Genomic DNA, 27233 nt, shown 5'->3' on the forward strand with positions numbered 1-27233 from the left:
AAAACATCCAAAATCCACAATATATGATGTTGACATTAGCTGTATTGTATTATTCAAAGTAACAAAGTCACAAAAGCAAATGCCAACTATTTATAATCTAAAAAGATTGACATGGCAGTCATCCAAACAATTTGATATTATGGCTGTTGCAGAGAAACAAATTAACTTTGAAGCCTGCGAAACACGATCGGGAAAAACCATGGTGAAAATATGGTCCTATCTGTGTTCTTCATTAATAGAAAAATTTCCAACTACAATTTCGTCTAGGGACAACATATTAAGCTAATGTACAGTAGATGGTACTTGCATAGGTTATATTTATAGAAGAAAGCCCCCAATAAAGCAACAAGGGCAATATACAAGGAACCTAATTGCTATCTCAAATTTTCCAAAATGCTCTTATTCAAACGGTTGAGACAAATGTTTAAACAAGAGACTTACAGCCTGATTCATGTAGGTAAATTGCACTCGCAAAGGGCCAGATTCTGAGAATCTGGCCCTTTGCGAGTGCGATTTTTGCATTTGGTATTCATGATACCAAATGCAAAAATCGCTATTTAAGAAGTCGCAAATATGCGAGGAATAGCATTTAAGGAATCTCTAATAGAGATTCCTCAAATGCTATTCATGAAACATCAAGAAATAGCGATTTTGAACTTTTGGGGCCGCTATTTACCGAGAGGTCAGACCTGTCGGTAAATAGCAAAAACTCAGAAAAATGCTTTTAAAAGCATTTTTCAAAGTTGCATGTAGCACACACACATGTCCTTTGGACATGTGTGTGCGCAACACCTGTCCAAAAGTGCATTTTAGGGGTGCTACAGGGTGTCCTTTGGACACCCCTGGCACCCTTAAAATCGCTATCTTAGTTGCGAGTAGCAAATTGCTACTCGCAAATCCCCATTCATTCCTATGGGCCTCTTGGCCCATAGGAATGAATGGGGAGTATTTGCGAGTAGCAAATTGCTATTCGCAAATAAAGAACATGTAGGAATCGCTATTTAAGTAGCAATTCCTACATGAATGCCGTTTTGCGTGTCCTCAATAGCGAATCGCTATGATTCGCTATTAGGGACACGCAAAACGGCATGTACATGAATCAGGCTGATGGAAGGATAAAAGGCCCCACTATGAGGAAATATGTGCAAAGCTGCACCATACCTGTAAAACAAACAACTTAAAAGCCTTCTGGAGAATAACCAATGACTTGGAACAAAGCAGTATGAGGGCTAATAGCGCAAATATACCTGAGTCAGGATGGGAAACCTTCATTTCCAAGTTGTATGGGGGTTTACCAGAAACTGATATGAGTAATAATGTGCAGTGGCCTATTTCAGGCAACTCAACTGATACTAGTTTGTGGGAGCAAAGAGAAGGAAATCTCTTGTGAAGAAAATGTATTAATAATTGAATCTATAAATGAGGAAATGTTGAAAACAACAATAGGTGGGATTAGAGCAAATAGAGCCCCCGGCCACAAGCGGTATTCCTAATGCCATTTTTAAAGCTAATATTGACCTATGGGCAAGAATAGTAACTCTATCATTCAAAGACATAGTATCTACAAAACAGGTTCCGGAATCCTGGCAAGGAAGTATTATTCAACCAATTTACAAGAATGGACCAGCAGATAACCCAGCTAATTACCATTAAATTGCCCTAACAAATGTGGAAGCAAAAGTCTTCGCAACATGCCTACTTAAGTATCTAGAAGAGAAGGCTGCATTATCAAATATAATCCTAATCAACCAAACTGGATTTCTTAGCGGACATTCGACAACTACAAACCTATTGTTCCTCACGTTGATAGCAGAAAGGGGAAAATACAAAGGCCAAAATGTATATATCTGTTTTGTAGACTTGAAAGCCGCCTTTGACTTTGTTCCCTGCCATCTAATCTGGTCAAAGTTGGCAGCATGTGGTGTTCCGCAGAAAATATTCAACACAATTATATTTTTATACACAAATACTTGGGTTTGGTTAAAGCTGGGCGATGGCAGATGTACAACATGTTGTTTTGAAACTTTAAGCGATTTGAAACAAGGCTGTGTATTAGCTCCATGTCTTTTTAATTTATTTATGGCAGACCTACCTCTACATTTACAAAAAGTCCATTCCCACTTGCTAACGTTTTCAGGAATCAACTTAATATACTTACAGTACGCAGAATCGCAGATGACACAATATTGCTCAGTCATACTGAAATAGACACATTTAATAACTTTATTATAGTAAAAAGAATACAAACGAATATAAAGAAAACTAAAATAATGTCAATAAACTACTTCAAACATGGTATGAGAGAATGGAAATGAAATTGATCCACGATCAAAGGTGCTACATCTCTTACATTTGGTTTTAGAACACTGCAAAATAAGCTACTATGGGCCATATGTATCAAAGTCTGATTTTGTGATTCTCAAATTGTGATTTTTTGCAAATCGCTATTTGAGAATCGCAAAACGCTATGTATGTAGGATTTGCAAATAATTTTGCGAATCCTACATATTCCTTAATTATGAATTGCAAATTGCGATTCACAATTAAGGAATACCTCCCCATTCATTCCTATGGGTCTAGAGGCCCATAGGAACGAATGGGAAGCTATTTCAATTTGCGATTCTCAATTAGAGAATCGCAAATTGAGAATGCAATTTCAAGGGTACCAGGGTGTCATAAGGACACCCTTTTGCACCCCTGAAATGTGCATGTGTGCACATGTGGCACACACACATTCCCTAAGGGCATGTATGTGTGCCACATGGAACTTTGAAAAATGCAGAAAAGTGCATTTTGTAGAGAAATCTTAAATCCACACCAACTTGAAGTTGGTGGTAATTTGCAACTACTTAAGGCCAAATTGCACTTTTTCTGTGCTTCTTACATTGCATTTAAGGAATAGCCATTTGTGATTCCTTAAATACAATTGCAAAATAGGCAATCGCAAATTTTGCGATTCCTCATTTTGCGAGGCAGTTTTTCTTTCACACATACCACTGAGCCCAATTGCGATCCCAAACGCGCGAAATTCTGCGAATTTCAGCATTTGCAAACGCAATTTGGAATGATACATATGGCCCTAAGTCCTAGGCACGAGTACTTACTTAAAACCATGAAAGTAAAGTTGATCCCTACTTTGGCTTGTGGGTCAGTAATTTTTCGAGGTAAAGATTCCAAATTCCTGGAGAACTTGCAAATTTAATTGTTCAAATCTATTTTTAATATTCCGGAAAATATTGGCCATGCTAGTGTATGACTGGAATTTGGCTTGACTAGTCAAACCCCTAGTGAGACAATCGGCATTTTAAAAATATTTATACCTCTTGTACTCTTCCAAACCCGGTACTTTAGCAAAAAAGTGCTAGCAAGACATAATGAAATGCGAGTACACTAGTGTCTGGAGAAACTATTTCACTGATTGTATTCAGATTTTCAATTTTCAGCCTTTTATCCACTCATACATAAATAAAACTTCCCTTAAGGAGATACTAAATTGATCAACTAATATTCAATCATTACTGTTGGTCAAGTTTTGTGGAATTCCCATGGTATTTTAAATAGCATTCCTTCTGTAAATTATTTGTAAAAATTAATGTGCATATGATTTCAAATCTTTAATTGTAGTGACCTCTCTGCTGTTTGTGACGACCTGTTTCGGGACCTTGGCGCTCTGTGGGAAGCCTGTGCACTTTTGCACGAGAGGATTTGCTTAGCGCCTCGCCGGACCCGCTTCGCGGGTCCCGCAGCGCTTTTCTGACTTTGGAAGCTGTTGGCTGTTGAGTACACCTTCGTGGGGAGCGCGAGGCAGGCGAGTGTGTCGTCGGGGCTGCGAGCACTGAGGCAGGGACTCCAGCGTCCAGGAGTCCCTGCGCACCCAATCGATCACACCTGGGCTGCTCTCCCCGCTGGCCACGCCCCCGCCAACGGAGTAAAAGCGGCTCCAGCACACGACCAACTGGGACCCCTCTGCTGTTTGTGACGACCTGTTTCGGGACCTTGGCGCTCTGTGGGAAGCCTGTGCACTTTTGCACGAGAGGATTTGCTTAGCGCCTCGTCGGACCCGCTTCGCGGGTCCCGCAGCGCTTTTCTGACTTTGGAAGCTGTTGGCTGTTGAGTACACCTTCGTGGGGAGCGCGGGGCAGGCCAGTGTGTCGGCGGGGCTGCGAGCACTGAGGCAGGGACTCCAGCGTCCAGGAGTCCCTGCGCGCCCAATCGATCACACCTGGGCTGCTCTCCCCGCTGGCCACGCCCCCCCGCCTATCTGTCCACGTGGTGGTTACGGTACTGTACAAAGGTAACCAGAGCTACCGCTTCGCGGGAGCGAGCGGGAGAAGCCCAGGACAAGGGCGGGACCGTCTAAGTCCGTCATAGGCCGGAGTAGGCTGGGCTGGGCCTGCCTTCTTGCTTTGGTTACCAGAATCCTGGTCCAACTCGCTGATATAGACTCCGATTGACTACCATTAAACACCCGCTGTCATGCCGTCTCCGGCAAGGGAGGGCACCCCTATGAAACAGGGAGGAGTTAAAAATAGGACCTTAGAGAACTACTTTCCCCGGGCGGTGGGGGAAGGGGACAAGGAGAGCACCTTAACCCGGCTAAGGGCAGAGCGGAGACGCTCTATCGATAATCTGAAAAATAGACCCCTAGGAGAAAATCCCGCAATGCCCAGCGAAGAGCTGACCTCAATAGATGACGTCCCACTCCTGTTGAGGGATTGCACGAACACTCCATCAGTTCCATCCACGAGTCTAACCCCAGCCATTAGTCCAAGCCCTAGTAGGGTGACTATTGACCTAATCTCGCAACCCCCACCAGCCCCGATAGCGAGGAAAGCTAAGCCCAAGCCAGCTGCTGCACAAGGAGTACATGGGCCTCCCCCAAACAAACGCAGGAGAAAGTCGAAGGGTGCCCAGGGCAAAAACAAACCCAAATCCCCTCACTCTGACTTTGGGAGGTCATCAAAACCCTCCACATCGTCTGTGAGACTTGCGGATGGTTTACACCCCAAACCTACTGCACAGGATGGCTCGGCCTCTGTTCAGACAATAGACACAGGAAATAATATAGCTAATGCCCCCCTTTCTGTTGTCCCGCTAGGTAACCTGGAATTTCTGCTCAGGTCACTACTATTACCAATTAGCGAGAGTATCAAAAGGTCGAGATTAGACTTACCATCCTGGAGGCCACATTAAGTAGCATGAAAATTTCGTCTGGCCTCCAAGGAAGGTCTCCGGAGCTTATTCCCACTCCACCGGTCCCCCATCAGCCTCTAAATAGCGCTACGAGTTCAGCCCCCCTACAAGCCGCAAATGTTGCGGCCCCTCCACAACCCCTGAGGACTAACCTTGTGCCTACTAAGTCCCTCAATCTCAATAGGCCCATTCCCCCCGTAGATCCCGTCCCTCTGGTACGGCCTGTAGACAACGCCGTACCGACTCCCCTAATGAAGCTCCCCCCTAGGCCACGTAGGCCTAATTTACCCCCTGAGGCAAACGATTTCACTGTAGTTATGGCGGGCGTCCCCCCACTTGAAGTAGGTGAAACTGAGGATGTTTGTTCCCTAAAAAGCAGGGTCATCAAGTGGCTAAACATAAATAGACCCCTCCCGGTACACCTAAACAATGAAATTATAATGGTCAGAAGGGTGCCATGGGTGGGAAGAACATATAAATCCATGATAGGGGATTGTATACTGGTGAGCTTCAGGGATGCTGGAACTGTCTTTTACATATGCAAAGGCAAGAATAGATCCCGGGAATCCACCATTCAAACCCTTCAGGTGTCCTTCTTTTTTCCCCCTATCCCTGCTCCTGTACACCCGGTCTTAAACCATGATAACTGGGAGAGGGTTGGTTGGAGGGGGAGACATTACGAATCTAACCCCAGGCCACTACCCAGCCGCCCAGAGCCACCCTTTCACACTTTCAACCGGTTTAACTGTTTGAATGGCCTTGAGGGGGTGGATTGACAAATGGATAATGTCCCACTGGGAGACGGGGAAAGAGGAGCTTTGTCTGGGGAGATGGAGGAACAAAGTCTCCTGCCACAGCAAATACCACCGAGTTGTGACGGGAAGTCTTTGCTAGATGGATCTGGGGCTACAGACACAGAATGCAGAGGAGTGGGTCATGGTCTGGAGACAAAAGAGTTAGAGCGTGGGACACAAATGAGGTCTTATGGGGGACTAGTGCGGAGTGGTGAGGCACTGAGATTGATCTCTTGGAATACAGCAGGTTTGGCAGGCAAATTTAATAATAAAGAGTGGCTTGATTACATCAGAAAATTCCATGTAATCTGTGTGCAGGAGACATGGGCCCCGGAGAACAACTATGATTTACAGGGGTATAAGTGTTTCTTTGTACCTGCTCAAAAATCTAGATCAGGGAGAGCCATGGGTGGATTGTCCATTTATATAGATCTAGACCTTCCAGGTAGTTGGTCCTCCCCAGATTGGAACTCCCATGGGATTCAGGCAGTCCGGTTCTCCGGGAAGGGGTTAAGATTTACAGTTTTTAACATCTTTAACAATGAGATAGCGGGAAACCACACCTCACTAGTGGCTGAATTGGATTATAGGTTGGGTCAGGAAATAACAGTCCAGAAAAAGGGGCAGTCACATGCGCTGCTGGTCATGGGAGACTTTAACTGTCACCTTTGTCCGGCACTGGTCCAAATAAATACAGACTGGTCTCAATGCCCCATGGAGAAGGGGCCGCATTTTTCCCACACGCCGACAGGGTCAGCCTTCAGTATGCTCCGGCTCAAGTATGATCTTGAGCACACTATTAACATAATAGGCACACAGAAGGATGGCACACTCCCACCTACATTCAAGGGTAGAGGATGCTCATCTGTTATAGACTACATCCTGGCCTCAAGATCCCTGTTAAATAAGATAATTAGTGTAGGGATAGAATGGAGCAGTTTTAGCGATCATAACCCTCTTGTTTTGGAGCTGATGTATAGGGTGGGTTTGAGAACTAGAGACCATCGCATGATCACGGAGAGGGTAACAGATCAAGGTAGGAGACTGAAGTGGACCAAAATAGATGGGGAAAAGTTTTATAAGGCCCTGGTGGACGCGGGCAAATCTGCCATTAACGACTGTTTGGACACAGAAGTCCATGGATCAAGGCTACTAGAAGCATTCGATCAGATTGCTAACCTGATCGATGGCCTGCTTAAAACTAGTGCGCCAACAAGGAACTATGATAACCCTCGATGGTTCGATAAAGACTGCTCCAAAGCATTGAGGGAGCTGAAAAGCTGCCTTAAATCTAAACAAAGGGACCCTCAAAAAATCAAGGTGTGTAGGGAAACATATAAAAAAGAGACCAAGAGGAGGAAACTCGCTCTCCAGGCAGAAGCATGGGCAGAATTAAGAGAAGCAGGGGAAAGAAAGGATCTAGCGGGTTTCTGGAGAATTATCAACAAACCAACCTTCCAGGAAAACGATACCCCGGAGATAGGGTCTAACATCCTCCCTGAACAGTGGGTCACCCATTTTAGGGGTTTGTATAACCATGAGCCTGGTACTTTTGTAGAGCCACCTGTAACGTTTACTCAGGCTTCATCGGTTATATTTACTATTAAGGAGATCACTGCTGGGATTGAGGGTCTGACTAAAAATAAAGCCCCGGGCCCTGACGGAATTCCCCCCGATCTGTTTCTGAGCAGCACAGAATTATGGGCCCCTTTAATGACCAGGGTTATAAATACTGCAATTATTTGTGGTCTGCCACCGTCCTGGTCTACAGCGATTATAGTGCCGATCTTTAAGAAGGGCAATAGGGACGATCCCAAGTGCTATCGCCCTATTTCCCTGATCGATGTATCGGCCAAACTCTTGGGTAGGGCGATCCTTAACAGACTGTCCGAGTGGACCGAAGAAAATAACATCTTCTCGGACACTCAATATGGATTTAGGACAGGGAGGTCCACTAGCGATCAATGCCTGAACCTTTATATGCTGACTGCCAAATATACCTTGGCTAGCGATGAATCGATTTACTTGGGATTCATGGATTTGGCAGCGGCATTTGATCATGTCAACAGGGAGAAATTGTGGGACATGATGTCAAGTATGGGGATTGAGTATGTCTTAATTAATATATTGAGGGAATTGCATAGTGACACCACGGCTAAGGTTCGATTTAACAGGGAGGGGGGACTGACCGACTCTTTTCCTTGTTGGAGTGGAGTCCGACAAGGCTGCATTCTCGCCCCTTTTTTGTTCTCCCTTTATATTAATAATTTGGAACAGTCTTTGTTAGGTTTAAAGGCAGATTGCCCAAGGGTAGGGTCACGTCATATTCCGGTCCTGCTTTACGCAGATGACGCGGTCCTGATTGGGCGTACACCCAGGAGCTTACAAATCTTGATCGACGGATTCGTTAAGTTCATGGGCGCCCTAGATCTCTCTGTTAACCTGGGTAAATCGTATGTGCTCCTGGCGGGCAAAAAAACCTCCCTTAAATTCACTTATACAATAGGAAGCCACATAGTAGAAGAGGTCAAAACGTTTCCTTATCTTGGTGTAACTTTTGATGGCACCTTACAGTTTAACTCTCTGGTGGAGGAACGTTGTAATAAAATGATTGCCTCTAACGGGGCAATAGCTAGCTATGGCAGGAGGCTAGGCAGATGGAGCCCGGAACAGGTGATGAACTTGTACAGCTCTGTATCATGCTCCAAAGTAATCTATGGGGCAGAAGTTTGGGGCTTCGCTAACACCACAAGAATTCATCGGGAAGAAAACAAATATCTGAAATCCATCCTGAGGACACCCCCAAGTACTGCGGGATTTGTAGCACACAGGGAATTAGGGAGGCCATACCTAGATGACTTGGTAAAACTAAGGCCAATTGTGGCCTGGTTAAAAATCTGGGTTAACCCTGACGCGTCTCTTAGCAGAGAAATCCTATCGGACTGTTTAGAGAGGGATAAATGTATGCGTATTCCCTGGCTCAACTACGTAAAGAACACTCTAGAGGAACTAGGCTTTGGGAATCTCTTCACTAACCCCGTAACAATTGTAGCCCAGCACAAGATACACGTAGCGAAAACTTTCCTGGAGCGGAAAAGCTATTGCAGAGCTGAGGCCGAAGGGGTTAAAAAGACAGTGAGGGCCCATAACCTGGTGAAGAGCGTGGAGGGTATGGAGCCTTATCTGTACCTTATGCATAACGCGCAGGATAGATTCCTGATGTGTCGTTTCAGACTGAATTTACTCACATTTATGTTGGTATCACCAGCAGGATTCACAACACAAATTGAGCAGAAGGGACCCTGCGGCTGCGACAACAGGTCTCCGCAGGATTCCATTCACTTTGTTTTACTCTGTCCTTTTTTTACAATGCCCAGACGTAGATTTCTTGTAAATATCTTAAAAAAAGCTAAACAGGAACACGCCAGGGAGGCATTAGTCTTTTTACAAAAAGCATCGGACCCCTTAACTTTGTGTTGCATATTGAATTTTATTAAGGTAGCGGTCCGGTTAAGACTAACTAGGGAAGAGGAATGAAATGCCTTTGATTTTATAATTTTAATAGTGTTACATTCTTTCCTGCCCGTGTTTTATGTTAACACTAACATGTTGTACAAGGATCTTGAAAATGTTTAATGACTTTTTTTTATTTATGTAAATATGTGTGTGCTTTTATGGTGTTTTTAATCACCGAATAAAGATTCTGAAACGAATTGTAGTGATTTTAATAATTCAGGCAATAAAGATCTTATTAATCTAAACATATAGATGTTAGAGGTTTTCACATGAGTACAAAAACATATGGAGTACATGCACATTTTCCAATGTCGGATTTATGGTCTACCATTACAGAATAATCTTCCCTGTGTATTTTCTAAAAATAAAATAGCCTTAGTAATAGGGCCAAAACTTGTGTAGTAAGATTCAGCTAACTAAACAGATATCCCACTGTGGCATCTTTACTCAATATAATCCAATATATCAAAATGGGTTTGTTAGATTTCAAATGCCAACAAGAAATCTGCTTTTTCCCCATATTTTTGTTTTGAACAATCTTTCACTTTACTACTTTAAACATGCATGTACTCCAGGAATACTACCACTGCAATGTTTCTGATCCACTTACTTTGACATAGCAATAACTTTAACCATCTTCTCCTTTTCTCAGGTGTGTGCTGTGCCAACAGACCTTTACAGACTGCGCTTGCAAAGCCGGATTTGAAGTAAGTGTTTTTCAGGTCTTGCTGTGCATCTTAAGGCCTGCCCTAGGCTCACATGATTCTCCATCACACACTATCTCACCCCAACCCAAACACACAACCTATCCCACAAACACACCATAACACAATCCCACAAATACCATGACTCGCACCGGACGCCAGTATACACTATTTTATTTGCACCACATTATAACAAACAGTATAATGCACAAACCAGCTTCAAACAAACACTTATCACCTCCTGGTACACTCACACCACCTCACACATTCTGAAGGGTACCATCATAACAAAAAACACATTCAATATCTTGCAACCACCACTACACCATTGAACACAATGTTACACATCACACAAACACAGACCATCAAACACAGACTTTTAGTAAGCCACAAAGGAGGAAATGGGGGACACAGCATAAGAGTACTTCCTCCCAAGTTCAAGCATATAAACTCCATATGTACTCTAAGGGGAAATTAATTAGAAAAGAGAATAATTCTTATAGACTGAGTTTTAAAAGCAATAACTGCACTATTCTCTAACAGTAATGTTTCATGAGCCTTCAACCGATCAGCGGGTGACATGCTTCATCATGGAGCATGTTTCTAACTTGCAGAATGTTCTAATAGCCTTATAGCCCTCCGTAGGTGGGCTATACCAGCATTAAACTAACCCTGGGCGTAGTTCGCGGAGCCGCACTCCGCGGAGCTACGCGAAGACGCAGTTGCACTCCGCGACCTTCGCGTAGCTCCGCGGACATGCGTAGTAGCTTGCTAGACCCGTTCGCCCGCCGTTTTTCGTCTTCGGGAGCGCGGTGCGCGTGTTCGGGGCGCTGCCTGCATGCTCGAGATAGCTGTGTGTTAGACATGTTCGGGAACTCATCTTCTCGTTCGCACTGCCAAAGTGCGTGATCGCGTCAAATATCGCGCGAACTTACCCCAGCGCACGCGATAATGTTATTCAGCGCGCGAGAACTACGCTACGCACCGGATCGCGGAGTAATCGACAGCTTCGCGTTCTCCGTAGAACGCGGAGTTGCCAAAACTCCGCAAGCTCCGCGAACGGAGCGTAGTTCTTCGCCCAGGGTTACATTAAACTAGTCCCAGAGAGGAGATGCAAAAACCAGTGTCCTGGTCTCTGACTTTGAGAGAGCCAGTTGCTAATTTATTCTGTAATAATTTCTCTTTATGAAGATGTCCATGATATAGACTACACATCAAGAGTTTTGCATGCATTCACTCATTTAGATTCCAATTCGCACTAAAAACAGCTTACTTTCCTGTGAACAAAAGGAGATGATGGACATAGTGCTGAAACTTTTCAAATACTCAACCCCATTCACAGATCTGGGTTGAATCTATCATCATTCTTTAGCACATGTCTTCCCTGGGCCGGATACAAGCATCCTGATAGCGGTTTCGGGCTAACAGCCCTCTTCAACCAGGCTAGCGTGAATCCAGTGGCAAAGAGAGCAAGGGACCCACGTCTGGGCATACCCTGCCAACTTAGAGCGAGCAAAGCAAACACAAGGAGATGATGGACGGAGTGCTGAAACTTTTCAAACACTCTGCCTCAGTCACAGATCTGGGTTGAATGCATCATCATTCTTTAGGTCACTTTGCCAGCCCAGTTCAGAGACAGCTATATTCAAATCAGTCTTGACCCTTTACTTCATGGGAACAGTCCAGCCCGAACTGCCAAGCCAAGTCTTCCCTGCACCAGAAACAAGCATCCTGGGACCGATTTTGTGCTTCCCGGTCGCTCCTAGTCTTGACCCGACGCTGTGGGGGTAGGTGTTGACGGCAGAGACTGCGCATCAAGCAGGTACCTATATTAAGGTGCCAGTTCCATGGGAGCAGACTGTTGGGGCACCCAAGAGACCTCCTTAGGGACGCAACATTAAGGGCAGGACCAATTGGCCTGCGCATATACTGACCACAAGAATCAAGGTTGTATATCCTCACTCACTGTGTGTAGTACAGTTTTCCATCACTTAGGTCCTGCCATGAAACATGTTGACCTGAGGGTAGCAGATACATCACTGTATCCTAGTACCAGTGCGTATCTCCCCTTTCTCTCTCTTTTTTAATCAAGGTAGTCAACCACAATAACAAAGTCCCTAGTGGATTGCCTAACCTTTTTTAACTCACACTCACTCCACGACTACATCACCACTTGCGACCACTTAAACCCTCTTACCCACATGCTAAATATGGTAGGAACAAAAGATCTCCGATAAAGAGCCCCTTCACGGGTGCCCGTCAGACATTGCAGCACCAGTCTGACGAGGATCAGAACCCATATGATGAAGCATGACACCTAGCTTGCTGGGTGTGTGAGGGTTTAAGTTCCAAAAAGGGAAATGTTCCCTCCCTTTTTAGGTCTCGCCTGTCGATGCGCATGCGCATCGAGCTTGCAAGACTATTGGGGCTTAAACAGTCTTTAACCAACTTGCAAGGAATCGTGGCGATTCCTTGCAGTGCCCGTGAAATTCAAGCTTAATGCGCATGTGCATTGAGCTTAAAAGCGCGTGCACATGCCCCCAGCCGCCTGCTTGCATGTATTTTCCCTCAGCCACACTCCTCCCACACCCCCGCTCCGCCCCCTCCCCTGCCTGCCGTGTCGCATTTCTTCAGTTCCCTTAGCCGCACTCCAGGCCCCTGCTGCTTTCACACCCTCATGCCGCTCTCCCCGCTCCGCCCCCTCCCCTGCCCGCCGTGTCGCATTCATCCCCCCTCCCCTTCTCTGCCTTCCCTCCGTCTTCCCTCCCACAGGCAACAAGAGGCTAGTTCACGACGCGCGTCCACATCACATCAGCCTCCCTCCCGCGGGCAGCTTGGCCTCAGGTATTCACCCCAGCGCGACTTCTCCTCCCCCCTAATTACATGCCTGCTGTTTACTTCTTTCACGGCAGCTCTCTCGCACATCAAAGGCTGCCCCCCACGCCTCGCAACAGACTTCATTGGAATGCGCTCCATGCATTCTCCCCTCCCTTTCAGCCTCTTTCCCAGCTCCAAGCCGGACCCTCCTTTCTCACCTCCTCTTTCTTTATTTACAGGGAGAACTTTTATTTTTCCCCGAGGCAACCAGTTCTGACACACACCAACTTAGAGCTTGACTTGTACTGACGCTGTCACCCCAGCAGACATGCAAGCATCAGACATCCACAAGCATCAGACATATATATTCACCCACTCTGCTTCAGTCACCCACTCTGCTTCAGTCACCCACTCTGCTTCAGTCACCCACTCTGCTTCAGTCACCCACTCTGCTTCAGTCACCCACTCTGCTTCAGTCACCCACTCTGCTTCAGTCACCCACTCTGCTTCAGTCACCCACTCTGCTTCAGTCACCCACTCTGCTTCAGTCACCCACTCTGCTTCAGTCACCCACTCTGCTTCAGTCACCCACTCTGCTTCAGTCACCCACTCTGCTTCAGTCACCCACTCTGCTTCAGTCACCCACTCTGCTTCAGTCACCCACTCTGCTTCAGTCACCCACTCTGCTTCAGTCACCCACTCTGCTTCAGTCACCCACTCTGCTTCAGTCACCCACTCTGCTTCAGTCACCCACTCTGCTTCAGTCACCCACTCTGCTTCAGTCACCCACTCTGCTTCAGTCACCCACTCTGCTTCAGTCACCCACTCTGCTTCAGTCACCCACTCTGCTTCAGTCACCCACTCTGCTTCAGTCACCCACTCTGCTTCAGTCACCCACTCTGCTTCAGTCACCCACTCTGCTTCAGTCACCCACTCTGCTTCAGTCACCCACTCTGCTTCAGTCACCCACTCTGCTTCAGTCACCCACTCTGCTTCAGTCACCCACTCTGCTTCAGTCACCCACTCTGCTTCAGTCACCCACTCTGCTTCAGTCACCCACTCTGCTTCAGTCACCCACTCTGCTTCAGTCACCCACTCTGCTTCAGTCACCCACTCTGCTTCAGTCACCCACTCTGCTTCAGTCACCCACTCTGCTTCAGTCACCCACTCTGCTTCAGTCACCCACTCTGCTTCAGTCACCCACTCTGCTTCAGTCACCCACTCTGCTTCAGTCACCCACTCTGCTTCAGTCACCCACTCTGCTTCAGTCACCCACTCTGCTTCAGTCACCCACTCTGCTTCAGTCACCCACTCTGCTTCAGTCACCCACTCTGCTTCAGTCACCCACTCTGCTTCAGTCACCCACTCTGCTTCAGTCACCCACTCTGCTTCAGTCACCCACTCTGCTTCATTCACCCACTCTGATTCAGTCACCCACTCTGCATCTTTCACCCACTCTGCATCTTTCACCCACTCTGCATCTTTCACCCACTCTGCATCTTTCACCCACTCTGCATCTTTCACCCACTCTGCATCTTTCACCCACTCTGCATCTTTCACCCACTCTGCATCTTTCACCCACTCTGCATCTTTCACCCACTCTGCATCTTTCACCCACTCTGCATCTTTCACCCACTCTGCATCTTTCACCCACTCTGCATCTTTCACCCACTCTGCATCTTTCACCCACTCTGCATCTTTCACCCACTCTGCATCTTTCACCCACTCTGCACCTTTCACCCACTCTGTACCTTTCACCCACTCTGTACCTTTCACCCACTCTGTACCTTTCACCCACTCTGTACCTTTCACCTTCTCTGTACCTTTCACCCACTCTGTACCTTTCACCCACTCTGTACCTTTCACCCACTCTGTACCTTTCACCCACTCTGTACCTTTCACCTTCTCTGTACCTTTCACCCACTCTGTACCTTTCACCCACTCTGTACCTTTCACCCACTCTGTACCTTTCACCCACTCTGTACCTTTCACCCACTCTGCATCTTTCACCCACTCTGCACCTTTCACCCACTCTGTACCTTTCACCCACTCTGTACCTTTCACCTTCTCTGTACCTTTCACCCACTCTGTACCTTTCACCCACTCTGTACCTTTCACCCACTCTGTACCTTTCACCCACTCTGTACCTTTCACCCACTTTGTACCTTTCACCCACTCTGTACCTTTCACCCACTCTTCACTTTTCACCCACTCTGTACCTTTCACCCACTCTGTACCTTTCACCCACTTTGTACCTTTCACCCACTCTGTACCTTTCACCCACTCTTCACTTTTCACCCACTCTGTACCTTTCACCCACTCCGTACCTTTCACCCACTCTGTACCTTTCACCCACTCTGTACCTTTCACCCACTCTGTACCTTTCACCCACTCTGTACCTTTCACCCACTCTTCACTTTTCACCCACTCTGTACCTTTCACCCACTCTGTACCTTTCACCCACTCTTCACTTTTCACCCACTCTGTACCTTTCACCCACTCTGTACCTTTCACCCACTTTGTACCTTTCACCCACTCTGTACCTTTCACCCACTCTTCACTTTTCACCCACTCTGTACCTTTCACCCACTCCGTACCTTTCACCCACTCTGTACCTTTCACCCACTCTGTACCTTTCACCCACTCTGTACCTTTCACCCACTCTGTACCTTTCACCCACTCTTCACTTTTCACCCACTCTGTACCTTTCACCCACTCTGTACCTTTCACCCACTCTTCACTTTTCACCCACTCTGTACCTTTCACCCACTCCGTACCTTTCACCCACTCTGTACCTTTCACCCACTCTGCACCTTTCACCCACTCTGTACCTTTCACCCACTCTGTACCTTTCACCTTCTCTGTACCTTTCACCCACTCTGTACCTTTCACCCACTCTGTACCTTTCACCCACTCTGTACCTTTCACCCACTCTGTACCTTTCACCCACTTTGTACCTTTCACCCACTCTGTACCTTTCACCCACTCTTCACTTTTCACCCACTCTGTACCTTTCACCCACTCCGTACCTTTCACCCACTCTGTACCTTTCACCCACTCTGTACCTTTCACCCACTCTGTACCTTTCACCCACTCTGTACCTTTCACCCACTCTTCACTTTTCACCCACTCTGTACCTTTCACCCACTCTGTACCTTTCACCCACTCCGTACCTTTCACCCACTCTGTACCTTTCACCCACTCTTCACTTTTCACCCACTCTGTACCTTTCACCCACTCCGTACCTTTCACCCACTCTGTACCTTTCACCCACTCTGTACCTTTCGCCCACTCTGTACCTTTCGCCCACTCTGTACCTTTCGCCCACTCTGTACCTTTCACCCACTCTGTACCTTTCACCCACTCTGTACCTTTCACCCACTCTGTACCTTTCACCCACTCTGTACCTTTCACCTTCTCTGTACCTTTCACCCACTCTCAAACTATATGCCAAGCGCAGTGTTACCCTACTTCTATTTCGCTGTATTTTGCATTGCATAAAAATATGTAATAAAATACATGTCGAAATCATACGAACAAATAAAGTTATAGCGTTTGTCAATTGTTGCTAATTACATAAGATACATATTTACAGACTTTTTCAAAAGGTACAGCAGAGTGCTAGCTTTCTAAGAATGCTTTCAACGCCATTACTAATACACTTATACAACCATATATAGAGCGTACTGCAGCACGTAGCTTTTATTTTGGTGTTTGTATAATTGCGTTGAAATTTAAAATATGACAAATAAGAACACATGAATTAAGAGATTATACTACAAGCTTTGATAATAGTTGCATATTATGCATATTTATGAGGGTTTGCAAAAAAATATACTTGCCGCTAAAGTTAAGCAGAAAGATCTATATAGCGCTTACAACATATAATTGTAAGCTAAACGCAACTTTACAATAGTTGCTAATTGCATAAAAAACATGTTTACCCATTTTTAAAAGCGCAACTTTACAATAATTGCTAATTACATAAAAAACATGTTTACAGAAATTATTCAAAGGTACACGTGCCGCGAAAGCAAATCAAACTGCTACCATTAGAACAGCCCGTTAAATGCCATTGCTAATCTAATACATTGCTATTTGTATAATTACGTTTGAACATAGGATGCAACAATGAAGTAAGTACATATGCATGCAAGCCATTATGCTAGAAGCTTTGTTAATAGTTGCATACTATACATATTTACAAGGATTGGTAAAAAATGTACTTGCCACCAAGATAAAGCAGAAAAAAGTAACCGCTTTATGCAATTATTACTATAAATACCCATAAACTGCACAGAAATTTACAAAGCACATAGTATGAGTTTCACATAGCAATATTAGTAAAAGTACAATTACATTTGCATTTTTTGCGCTTGCATCAACGATTTTGCATAGCTCCTTTAACTATTAGCCATGCATAGAAAGAGCATTGACATTATTACAGTGTGCTTTAGTGTCGAAAGAAAAACTTGCATGCATACACATTACGGATGTAAGTAAATTTTACATACAAGTATTAGATTAAAATATATAGCACACAATAAAGCACAATACGAATTATTATGTGAGTAATTATGCCATGTATCCAAATATCGGAAAGTTAAAAAAGTGTACAGTCAAAATTGGCCCGCATAAAAAAACACTCCTATTAATACATAAACAATACATAAACACATACATACCAGGAAATGAATACCGATGTTAAAAAAACACTTACCGATCAGACGCACAGCTAAATCGACACCTCTTCCTCGAACTCTGCAGTTACAATCTGAATATTTGACGCGCACTAATTGTTACGCTACGTAATAAAACGCTGCAATTTCATTGGCTGTAGCATACGTCCATTGAAAAGTACACACACAGCAAGAAAAAAACTAAACCGCATCGCCAAACAACATAATTAGCATTACAGGACATACTAGACGCCATTTTGTTCATAAGGAAAAACGCTATACACATTTAACACTCAACCACAAATGCAACTTTACACACATACAGCACACACACATAACAGAAGCTTTACTGGAGCCTTTGACATTAGAAAAAAAGATAATACTGGGTATTCGAGGCAACACCACAGTGCAGAAGAGAATATATTTATGAAACTATCTAGTGATATCATCAAACTTATGCCAGCTGCTGTTCTCAGTCTAAGCCAAAAAGTAATTTTGCCTGCAGCTTGAACTTAAATAATTCTTCATTTGGTAATTAGGCTGTGGATTTTCTAGTACAGAGGCAGCTATATTTAAGACAGAAAGGTGAGATAAGCTTCCCATGACCTTAGTGAGATATTGCAGGCTATAGAATGCAAGTACATTGACTAAGGCATTTGATTGTGTATTAAGCATGATGGTAATGCAATGAAACTGCTGCTAAATGTAAATGAGATTCCATCATCAGAGCTGTGTGAAAAACTGTGTCAGCCCCGTGCTCGAGGTGCATCATCAGAGCTGTATAAATAACGGTGTTGGCCTCATGCTTGAGGTGCATCATCAGAGCTGTGTTAATAACTGTGTCAGTCTCGTGCTTGAGGTGCATCATTAGAGCTGTGTTATTAGCTACGTCAGCTCTGTGCCCGAGGTGCATTATCAGAGCTGTGTGAATAAGTACGTCAGTTCCGTGCCCGAGGTGCATCATTAGAGCTGTATGAATAACTGCGTCAGCCCCGCGCTCCATCAAGCACACTAATACCACTTTTGTTAGGGCGTATTATACAAAGTGTTAAATTAATTTATTTAACTATATTGCTCGAACCCTAGTTGTCCTTGAAGGGTCATGTTATCTGTACTGAATGAAGGATGTGAGCTGTCTTCAGCTATCGTACATACAGGTCGCAACAACGTGCTTACTAGTTGCCTAAAGTAAACTGCAAAAGAGAACACAGTCATGATGGATGATGACCCATGTGCGATTAGTTTTTGTGTGGCAGATTGTAATGCTAATATCCGTGTTCACACTTCTAGAGGTATTTTCGTTCCTTAACAAAATCGCCTTGTTTGTTTTTGTTCACCCCCTCTGTGTTTTCCCGTTCTCTTGTAATTTGAAAAAAATGGTAATGTATGTTTCCTCCCCTGTACATGCCAGCCCACCTCCGACGCCTCTCTGTCATGGCATCCCCTAACAGTGAACAGTGTTATTTATGAGCTTTTTGACATGTTTACCCATTTTTAAAAGCGCAACTTTACAATAATTGCTAATTACATAAAAAACATGTTTACAGAAATTATTCAAAGGTACACGTGCCGCGAAAGCAAATCAAACTGCTACCATTAGAACAGCCCGTTAAATGCCATTGCTAATCTAATACATTGCTATTTGTATAATTACGTTTGAACATAGGATGCAACAATGAAGTAAGTACATATGCATGCAAGCCATTATGCTAGAAGCTTTGTTAATAGTTGCATACTATACATATTTACAAGGATTGGTAAAAAATGTACTTGCCACCAAGCTAAAGCAGAAAAAAGTAACCGCTTTATGCAATTATTACTATAAATACCCATAAACTGCACAGAAATTTACAAAGCACATAGTATGAGTTTCACATAGCAATATTAGTAAAAGTACAATTACATTTGCATTTTTTGCGCTTGCATCAACGATTTTGCATAGCTCCTTTAACTATTAGCCATGCATAGAAAGAGCATTGACATTATTACAGTGTGCTTTAGTGTCGAAAGAAAAACTTGCATGCATACACATTACGGATGTAAGTAAATTTTACATACAAGTATTAGATTAAAATATATAGCACACAATAAAGCACAATACGAATAATTATGTGAGTAATTATGCCATGTATCCAAATATCGGAAAGTTAAAAAAGTGTACAGTCAAAATTGGCCCGCATAAAAAAACACTCCTATTAATACATAAACAATACATAAACACATACATACCAGGAAATGAATACCGATGTTAAAAAAACACTTACCGATCAGACGCACAGCTAAGTCGACACTTCTTCCTCGAACTCTGCAGTTACAATCTGAATATTTGACGCGCACTAATTGTTACGCTACGTAATAAAACGCTGCAATTTCATTGGCTGTAGCATACGTCCATTGAAAAGTACACACACAGCAAGAAAAAAAATAAACCGCATCGCCAAACAACATAATTAGCATTACAGGACATACTAGACGCCATTTTGTTCATAAGGAAAAACGCTATACACATTTAACACTCAACCACAAATGCAACTTTACACACATACAGCACACACACATAACAGAAGCTTTACTGGAGCCTTTGACATTAGAAAAAAAGATAATACTGGGTATTCGAGGCAACACCACAGTGCAGAAGAGAATATATTTATGAAACTATCTAGTGATATCATCAAACTTATGCCAGCTGCTGTTCTCAGTCTAAGCCAAAAAGTAATTTTGCCTGCAGCTTGAACTTAAATAATTCTTCATTTGGTAATTAGGCTGTGGATTTTCTAGTACAGAGGCAGCTATATTTAAGACAGAAAGGTGAGATAAGCTTCCCATGACCTTAGTGAGATATTGCAGGCTATAGAATGCAAGTACATTGACTAAGGCATTTGATTTTGTATTAAGCATGATGGTAATGCAATGAAACTGCTGCTAAATGTAAATGAGATTCCATCATCAGAGCTGTGTGAAAAACTGTGTCAGCCCCGTGCTCGAGGTGCATCATCAGAGCTGTATAAATAACGGTGTTGGCCTCATGCTTGAGGTGCATCATCAGAGCTGTGTGAATAACTGTGTCAGTCTCGAGCTTGAGGTGCATCATTAGAGCTGTGTTATTAGCTACGTCAGCTCTGTGCCCGAGGTGCATTATCAGAGCTGTGTGAATAAGTACGTCAGTTCCGTGCCCGAGGTGCATCATTAGAGCTGTATGAATAACTGCGTCAGCCCCGCGCTCCATCAAGCACACTAATACCACTTTTGTTAGGGCGTATTATACAAAGTGTTAAATTAATTTATTTAACTATATTGCTCGAACCCTAGTTGTCCTTGAAGGGTCATGTTATCTGTACTGAATGAAGGATGTGAGCTGTCTTCAGCTATCGTACATACAGGTCGCAACAACGTGCTTACTAGTTGCCTAAAGTAAACTGCAAAAGAGAACACAGTCATGATGGATGATGACCCATGTGTGATTAGTTTTTGTGTGGCAGATTGTAATGCTAATATCCGTGTTCACACTTCTAGAGGTATTTTCGTTCCTTAACAAAATCGCCTTGTTTGTTTTTGTTCACCCCCTCTGTGTTTTCCCGTTCTCTTGTAATTTGAAAAAAATGGTAATGTATGTTTCCTCCCCTGTACATGCCAGCCCACCTCCGACGCCTCTCTGTCATGGCATCCCCTAACAGTGAACAGTGTTATTTATGAGCTTTTTGACATGTTTACCCATTTTTAAAAGCGCAACTTTACAATAATTGCTAATTACATAAAAAACATGTTTACAGAAATTATTCAAAGGTACACGTGCCGCGAAAGCAAATCAAACTGCTACCATTAGAACAGCCCGTGAAATGCCATTGCTAATCTAATACATTGCTATTTGTATAATTACGTTTGAACATAGGATGCAACAATGAAGTAAGTACATATGCATGCAAGCCATTATGCTAGAAGCTTTGTTAATAGTTGCATACTATACATATTTACAAGGATTGGTAAAAAATGTACTTGCCACCAAGCTAAAGCAGAAAAAAGTAACCGCTTTATGCAATTATTACTATAAATACCCATAAACTGCACAGAAATTTACAAAGCACATAGTATGAGTTTCACATAGCAATATTAGTAAAAGTACAATTACATTTGCATTTTTTGCGCTTGCATCAACGATTTTGCATAGCTCCTTTAACTATTAGCCATGCATAGAAAGAGCATTGACATTATTACAGTGTGCTTTAGTGTCGAAAGAAAAACTTGCATGCATACACATTACGGATGTAAGTAAATTTTACATACAAGTATTAGATTAAAATATATAGCACACAATAAAGCACAATACGAATAATTATGTGAGTAATTATGCCATGTATCCAAATATCGGAAAGTTAAAAAAGTGTACAGTCAAAATTGGCCCGCATAAAAAAACACTCCTATTAATACATAAACAATACATAAACACATACATACCAGGAAATGAATACCGATGTTAAAAAAACACTTACCGATCAGACGCACAGCTAAGTCGACACTTCTTCGTCGAACTCTGCAGTTACAATCTGAATATTTAATGCGCACTAATTGTTACGCTACGTAATAAAACGCTGCAATTTCATTGGCTGTAGCATACGTCCATTGAAAAGTACACACACAGCAAGAAAAAAACTAAACCGCATCGCCAAACAACATAATTAGCATTACAGGACATACTAGACGCCATTTTGTTCATAAGGAAAAACGCTATACACATTTAACACTCAACCACAAATGCAACTTTACACACATACAGCACACACACATAACAGAAGCTTTACTGGAGCCTTTGACATTAGAAAAAAAGATAATACTGCGTATTCGAGGCAACACCACAGTGCAGAAGAGAATATATTTATGAAACTATCTAGTGATATCATCAAACTTATACCAGCTGCTGTTCTCAGTCTAAGCCAAAAAGTAATTTTGCCTGCAGCTTGAACTTAAATAATTCTTCATTTGGTAATTAGGCTGTGGATTTTCTAGTACAGAGGCAGCTATATTTAAGACAGAAAGGTGAGATAAGCTTCCCATGACCTTAGTGAGATATTGCAGGCTATAGAATGCAAGTACATTGACTAAGGCATTTGATTTTGTATTAAGCATGATGGTAATGCAATGAAACTGCTGCTAAATGTAAATGAGATTCCATCATCAGAGCTGTGTGAAAAACTGTGTCAGCCCCGTGCTCGAGGTGCATCATCAGAGCTGTATAAATAACGGTGTTGGCCTCATGCTTGAGGTGCATCATCAGAGCTGTGTGAATAACTGTGTCAGTCTCGTGCTTGAGGTGCATCATTAGAGCTGTGTTATTAGCTACGTCAGCTCTGTGCCCGAGGTGCATTATCAGAGCTGTGTGAATAAGTACGTCAGTTCCGTGCCCGAGGTGCATCATTAGAGCTGTATGAATAACTGCGTCAGCCCCGCGCTCCATCAAGCACACTAATACCACTTTTGTTAGGGCGTATTATACAAAGTGTTAAATTAATTTATTTAACTATATTGCTCGAACCCTAGTTGACCTTGAAGGGTCATATTATCTGTACTGAATGAAGGATGTGAGCTGTCTTCAGCTATCGTACATACAGGTCGCAACAACGTGCTTACTAGTTGCCTAAAGTAAACTGCAAAAGAGAACAGTCATGATGGATGATGACCCATGTGCGATTAGTTTTTGTGTGGCAGATTGTAACGCAACGCCACTCATCCATTTGCAAAACGAAAAATGTTAAACTCTTCTATTGCAAGACCTATTGCATTTTCAATGCTTGTTCCTTTTGTCTGCATTTGCGCTAGACTCTCATACTCTCCCTTCCTTTACCTATCTTGGGGAACTGTGTACCCTTCTTGTGTTCCACCGTTTTTGTGCTAACAGCCCTCTTCAGACAGGCTAGCTTGAATCCAGTGGCAAAGTGAGCAAGGGACCCACGTCTGGGCATACCCTTCCAACTTTGGGAGAAACAAAGCAAACACAAGGAGCTGCATGACGGAGTGCTGAAACTCACACACTCCCAGTCACAGGTCTGGTATGAATCCATCATCATTCTTTAGCTCACTTTGCCACCCCAGTTCAGACACAGCTATATGCACATTGTTGGACTTGGCCCTTCTGGCAGGTTCTCTTGCCCATGGCCTCTGGTCAGCCTGAGGGTGCGGACCCTAGGTTGAGGGATCAGTGGTAGTTTGGAACAACACTGAAACGGAGAGTGGAGAATGGCTATTGTGTGCCAGGGGTTACTGCCCCCCACTCTGTGGATTGGCAAGGACCTGTGACATCTGGATGGCCTAGGGCCTGGCCGTGGACAACTAGGGAGTACCAGTGGGGTAGACTAGTTGGGCCAGAGAGTACTTTTCTAGAAGGAACCACGTGGGTTTAGAGTGGCGTAGAACTGGCGGGTGTCACTGCCGTTGCAGGCCCGTGTCCATGTTCTATCGCCCAAAGCAGGGAAGCCCATCAAGGGAGTGATTGGTCTGCCCTGTGTTTTGGCTAGAAGGGGGTTGTGTTGGACTTGGCCCTTTTGGCAGCTTCACCCCGAAACTTTTTGCGTTCTCCTAGCCTTTTTCTGTAACCTGGTGTTGATCATTTTAGGCCTCTGAGCACTTTAGCACTGGGGCCCAGTGTAAACTGCGTGCACTCTCTGTATATGTGTGGTGAGATGGGCCTGCCCTCCCATAGGAATGCATGGGGATATGTGTTTCCCTGGTAGTTCCTGGTATGAGAGGAGTGCAGGGGTGAGTTTAGTATGTATGAACTCGTGAGGATAAATGCTGCGCAATGGTGTTTGCAGATTTATGGTGACGGGTGGAGAAATGCGCATTTAGAAGTTGGCATTTCTGTGTACTGTGTGTCTGCCAGCCTGATGTAAATTGCATGTGTGGCTTGTGATTGACAGGTGCTGGATGAGATGGGTGGCTCCAGGAACCAGGATGAGCCTGCCCAATGGTGAATAGGGAGATCTGCATGTAGATCGGAGGAAGGAGTTGCACCTGGAATCTGAATAGGACTGTGCCTTCCCTTCACAATGCCAGCTCCGCCCCTTGTGGTGCGTCTAATCACTGAGCCCCCATCTGACAAAGGAGAGAGGAGCTGAGCAAAACAAAGTGCTCCAAAGCTCCCCTGAACCTGTTGCATCTGGTCCCCCAATGCTCTGCACCTTTACACAAAGGGATTTTCTAATATAAAAGTAGGGGCTGTGACCCCATACAATTGTTCAGTTCTTGGTTGCTGTTCCTGCTGGGGCGTGCTGCTGCTGGCGCCCAGGAAGGGGCTGCCATGAGGGATTGCCTCCCTGGGCCCTGCATTGCCCTGGATGCTTGAAATGACTTTATGGGGCCTTTCCCTTTATTTTCCAGGACATTCAGGACTTTTTGCTGCCTCTAGCACCCTGTGAGCGCCTTATTTGTATTATGTCAAGAAGAGATGCGTATATGCTTCTCAGCGCTCAGCTCATGTCTAGGATAGAGGGAATCCCCGCGGTAGGGATTCCCCCATGGTAATGGAATCGCGGATGCCCACCCCGCATTGGCGATTTTATTTTTGGAGAGCGGGTGCCCACCCCGCTTTCAGGTCACTTTAAGCGCGGGTGCCTACCCCGCTTTATATTTTAAATCAGGAGGGAGCCTACCCCTCATTGTTCACTTTATGCTTTCCTCACGGGTGCTCACCCCGTTCTGCTACTGAGAAATCACCGCCGCGGCTGGGAGGAAGTCAGGCAATGTGGTGCCTGATGGCGGGCTGGACTTCCGTTTTTGCTAAGGAAGTACCGCACGCGCCCACGCTGCAGGATGAAGCAGGCCGAGCAATGGCCTACTGCTGCCCGAGGCTCCCGGGCGCTGTTGGGAGCCCCTGTGACCCATTGGGGAGAGAGAGTCCCCGAGAAGAGGTGGGGGCTCTCCTGTTGATCACTGAAGTGTCTACCGCATGCTGCAGGAGAGGAAGACCGGCGCAGAGGGAAGCGGGGCTCCCGGGAGCTGTTGGGAGCCCCAGCGCCGAAATAAACGTCCCGATCAAAGCCCCGGTGAGTGCAGCTGCTGCTGGCCCTAGTGCTGAGCAGACCCGCGAGAGAAAGCGGGCCGCTCCTACAAGGGGGCCGATGTGTTTTAGAAAGAGCCCCAGGGGGTCACAGTTCCTTGGGGGCATTTCTCTGCACGCACCTTTGTAGTGCGCTCCAACGCTTGGCGGCATTATTTGTTTACAGAGCCCTGTATGGCTCCAACCTTTGGCTATGATCACAGCTGCCCCGCTTGTAGAGGGCAGCTGCACCAGTGGGGTAATTTTCTTGAAAGGGCCCCTGTGGGGGTCCCCAGGCCCAGTGGTTCCAGTTCTTTATTTGCTTCACAGCGGTGCCGCAGTTACGGGCCGCTGCAACGAAGGGGGCATATTTGTTTTAAGGACTAGAGGGTCCCGTGGTTGCTCCAGTTGTGGCCTTGATTGTTTTAGAGCCCTGTGTGGCTACAACATTGGCACTTTGAATCAAAAGGCACAGTGGTGCCAGGCCTCATTGGATATTTACAGCTGCCCAGCAAGTAGTGGGCAGCTGCAACGTTTAGGCCATTTGTTTCTTTGGGTGACATTCTGAGTTCGGAGTGAGATGCACTCCTTTGCCCCTGACAGTCACAGCTGAGCAGCACTTAGTGCCAGCTTCTACATTTAGGTTTGCGCAGTGGCACACCCTGGACTTCCACTGCATTGGCAGCGCACCCTGACTGCTGGACACAGGGCATTTGAGCCCCCATTTTGAGATGGCCAGTTGGCCAGGGGGACTTTTAGCTTGTAGGGCGCCAGGCCCTAATGTGATTATGTGGTGCTAGGAAATTTTATATAGGTAGTATGATTACGCACCCTGTTTTATACCTCTGAATGTGGTTTTCATGATGAGTAGGTTATTTTGCATATTATGGTTTATGCTAGTGAGATTATGTTTCACTGTGTGATTTATGCTCCTAATGTGAGGTATACTTGCGAGGTTAGGGTCTAATGTGTTTAGACTTGTGAGAAGATTGCATAATGGGTTTATGCTGGTGAGGTTGGCTCAGAATGTAATTCGCACCTGATGTGATACTGTACATAATGTAGATTATGTTACAGGCTGATGCTAAGTACAGTGATTACCAGAGGTTACTGGTTGTACGTCTATAATCTGTTTTACTTTACGTGGCACCTTGTATATTATGTGTTTACTATTCTAATGTGTTTTGAGAATACAAAGGCTATTTTTGATATAACCTTGTGTGGAGTTCCTTTTGTTTTGTACCTGGGTTGTTGTTGCTGTGTGCATGCGCAAATGCTTTACACATGGCCACCGGGATTAGCCTGACTGCTCGTGCCAAGCTACCAAGGGGGTGAATAGGGGTTCTCTTTGGCGTGTAACTCCCTTGCCCTGACTAGAGTGGTGGTTTCTGCCTGGCTTCGGTGCAAGCCTAAGCCAACCAGAAATCCCATTTCTAACATTGTTTGTCAGTGGTGAGGATAGGACATGCATTTGCACAGTACCACAGTGACAACTGGCTGAACT

At 44.7% G+C, this 27233-nt stretch overlaps 1 protein-coding gene across 2 annotated transcripts in view; it reads left to right on the top strand.

The window, feature by feature from the left end:
* Positions 1-27233, top strand: part of LOC144799736 (meckelin-like) — a 347109-nt gene that overhangs the window by 73420 nt on the left and 246456 nt on the right. For both annotated transcript variants that reach the window (XM_078671255.1, XM_078671257.1), the window contains exon 5: positions 10156-10210. In XM_078671255.1, coding sequence (XP_078527381.1) covers positions 10156-10210 — 55 coding nt within the window. The remainder of the gene's footprint in view (positions 1-10155; positions 10211-27233) is intronic.

The sequence above is a fragment of the Lissotriton helveticus genome, chromosome 12, assembly GCF_964261635.1.
Source record: "Lissotriton helveticus chromosome 12, aLisHel1.1, whole genome shotgun sequence".
Taxonomy (NCBI): Eukaryota; Metazoa; Chordata; class Amphibia; order Caudata; family Salamandridae; genus Lissotriton; species Lissotriton helveticus.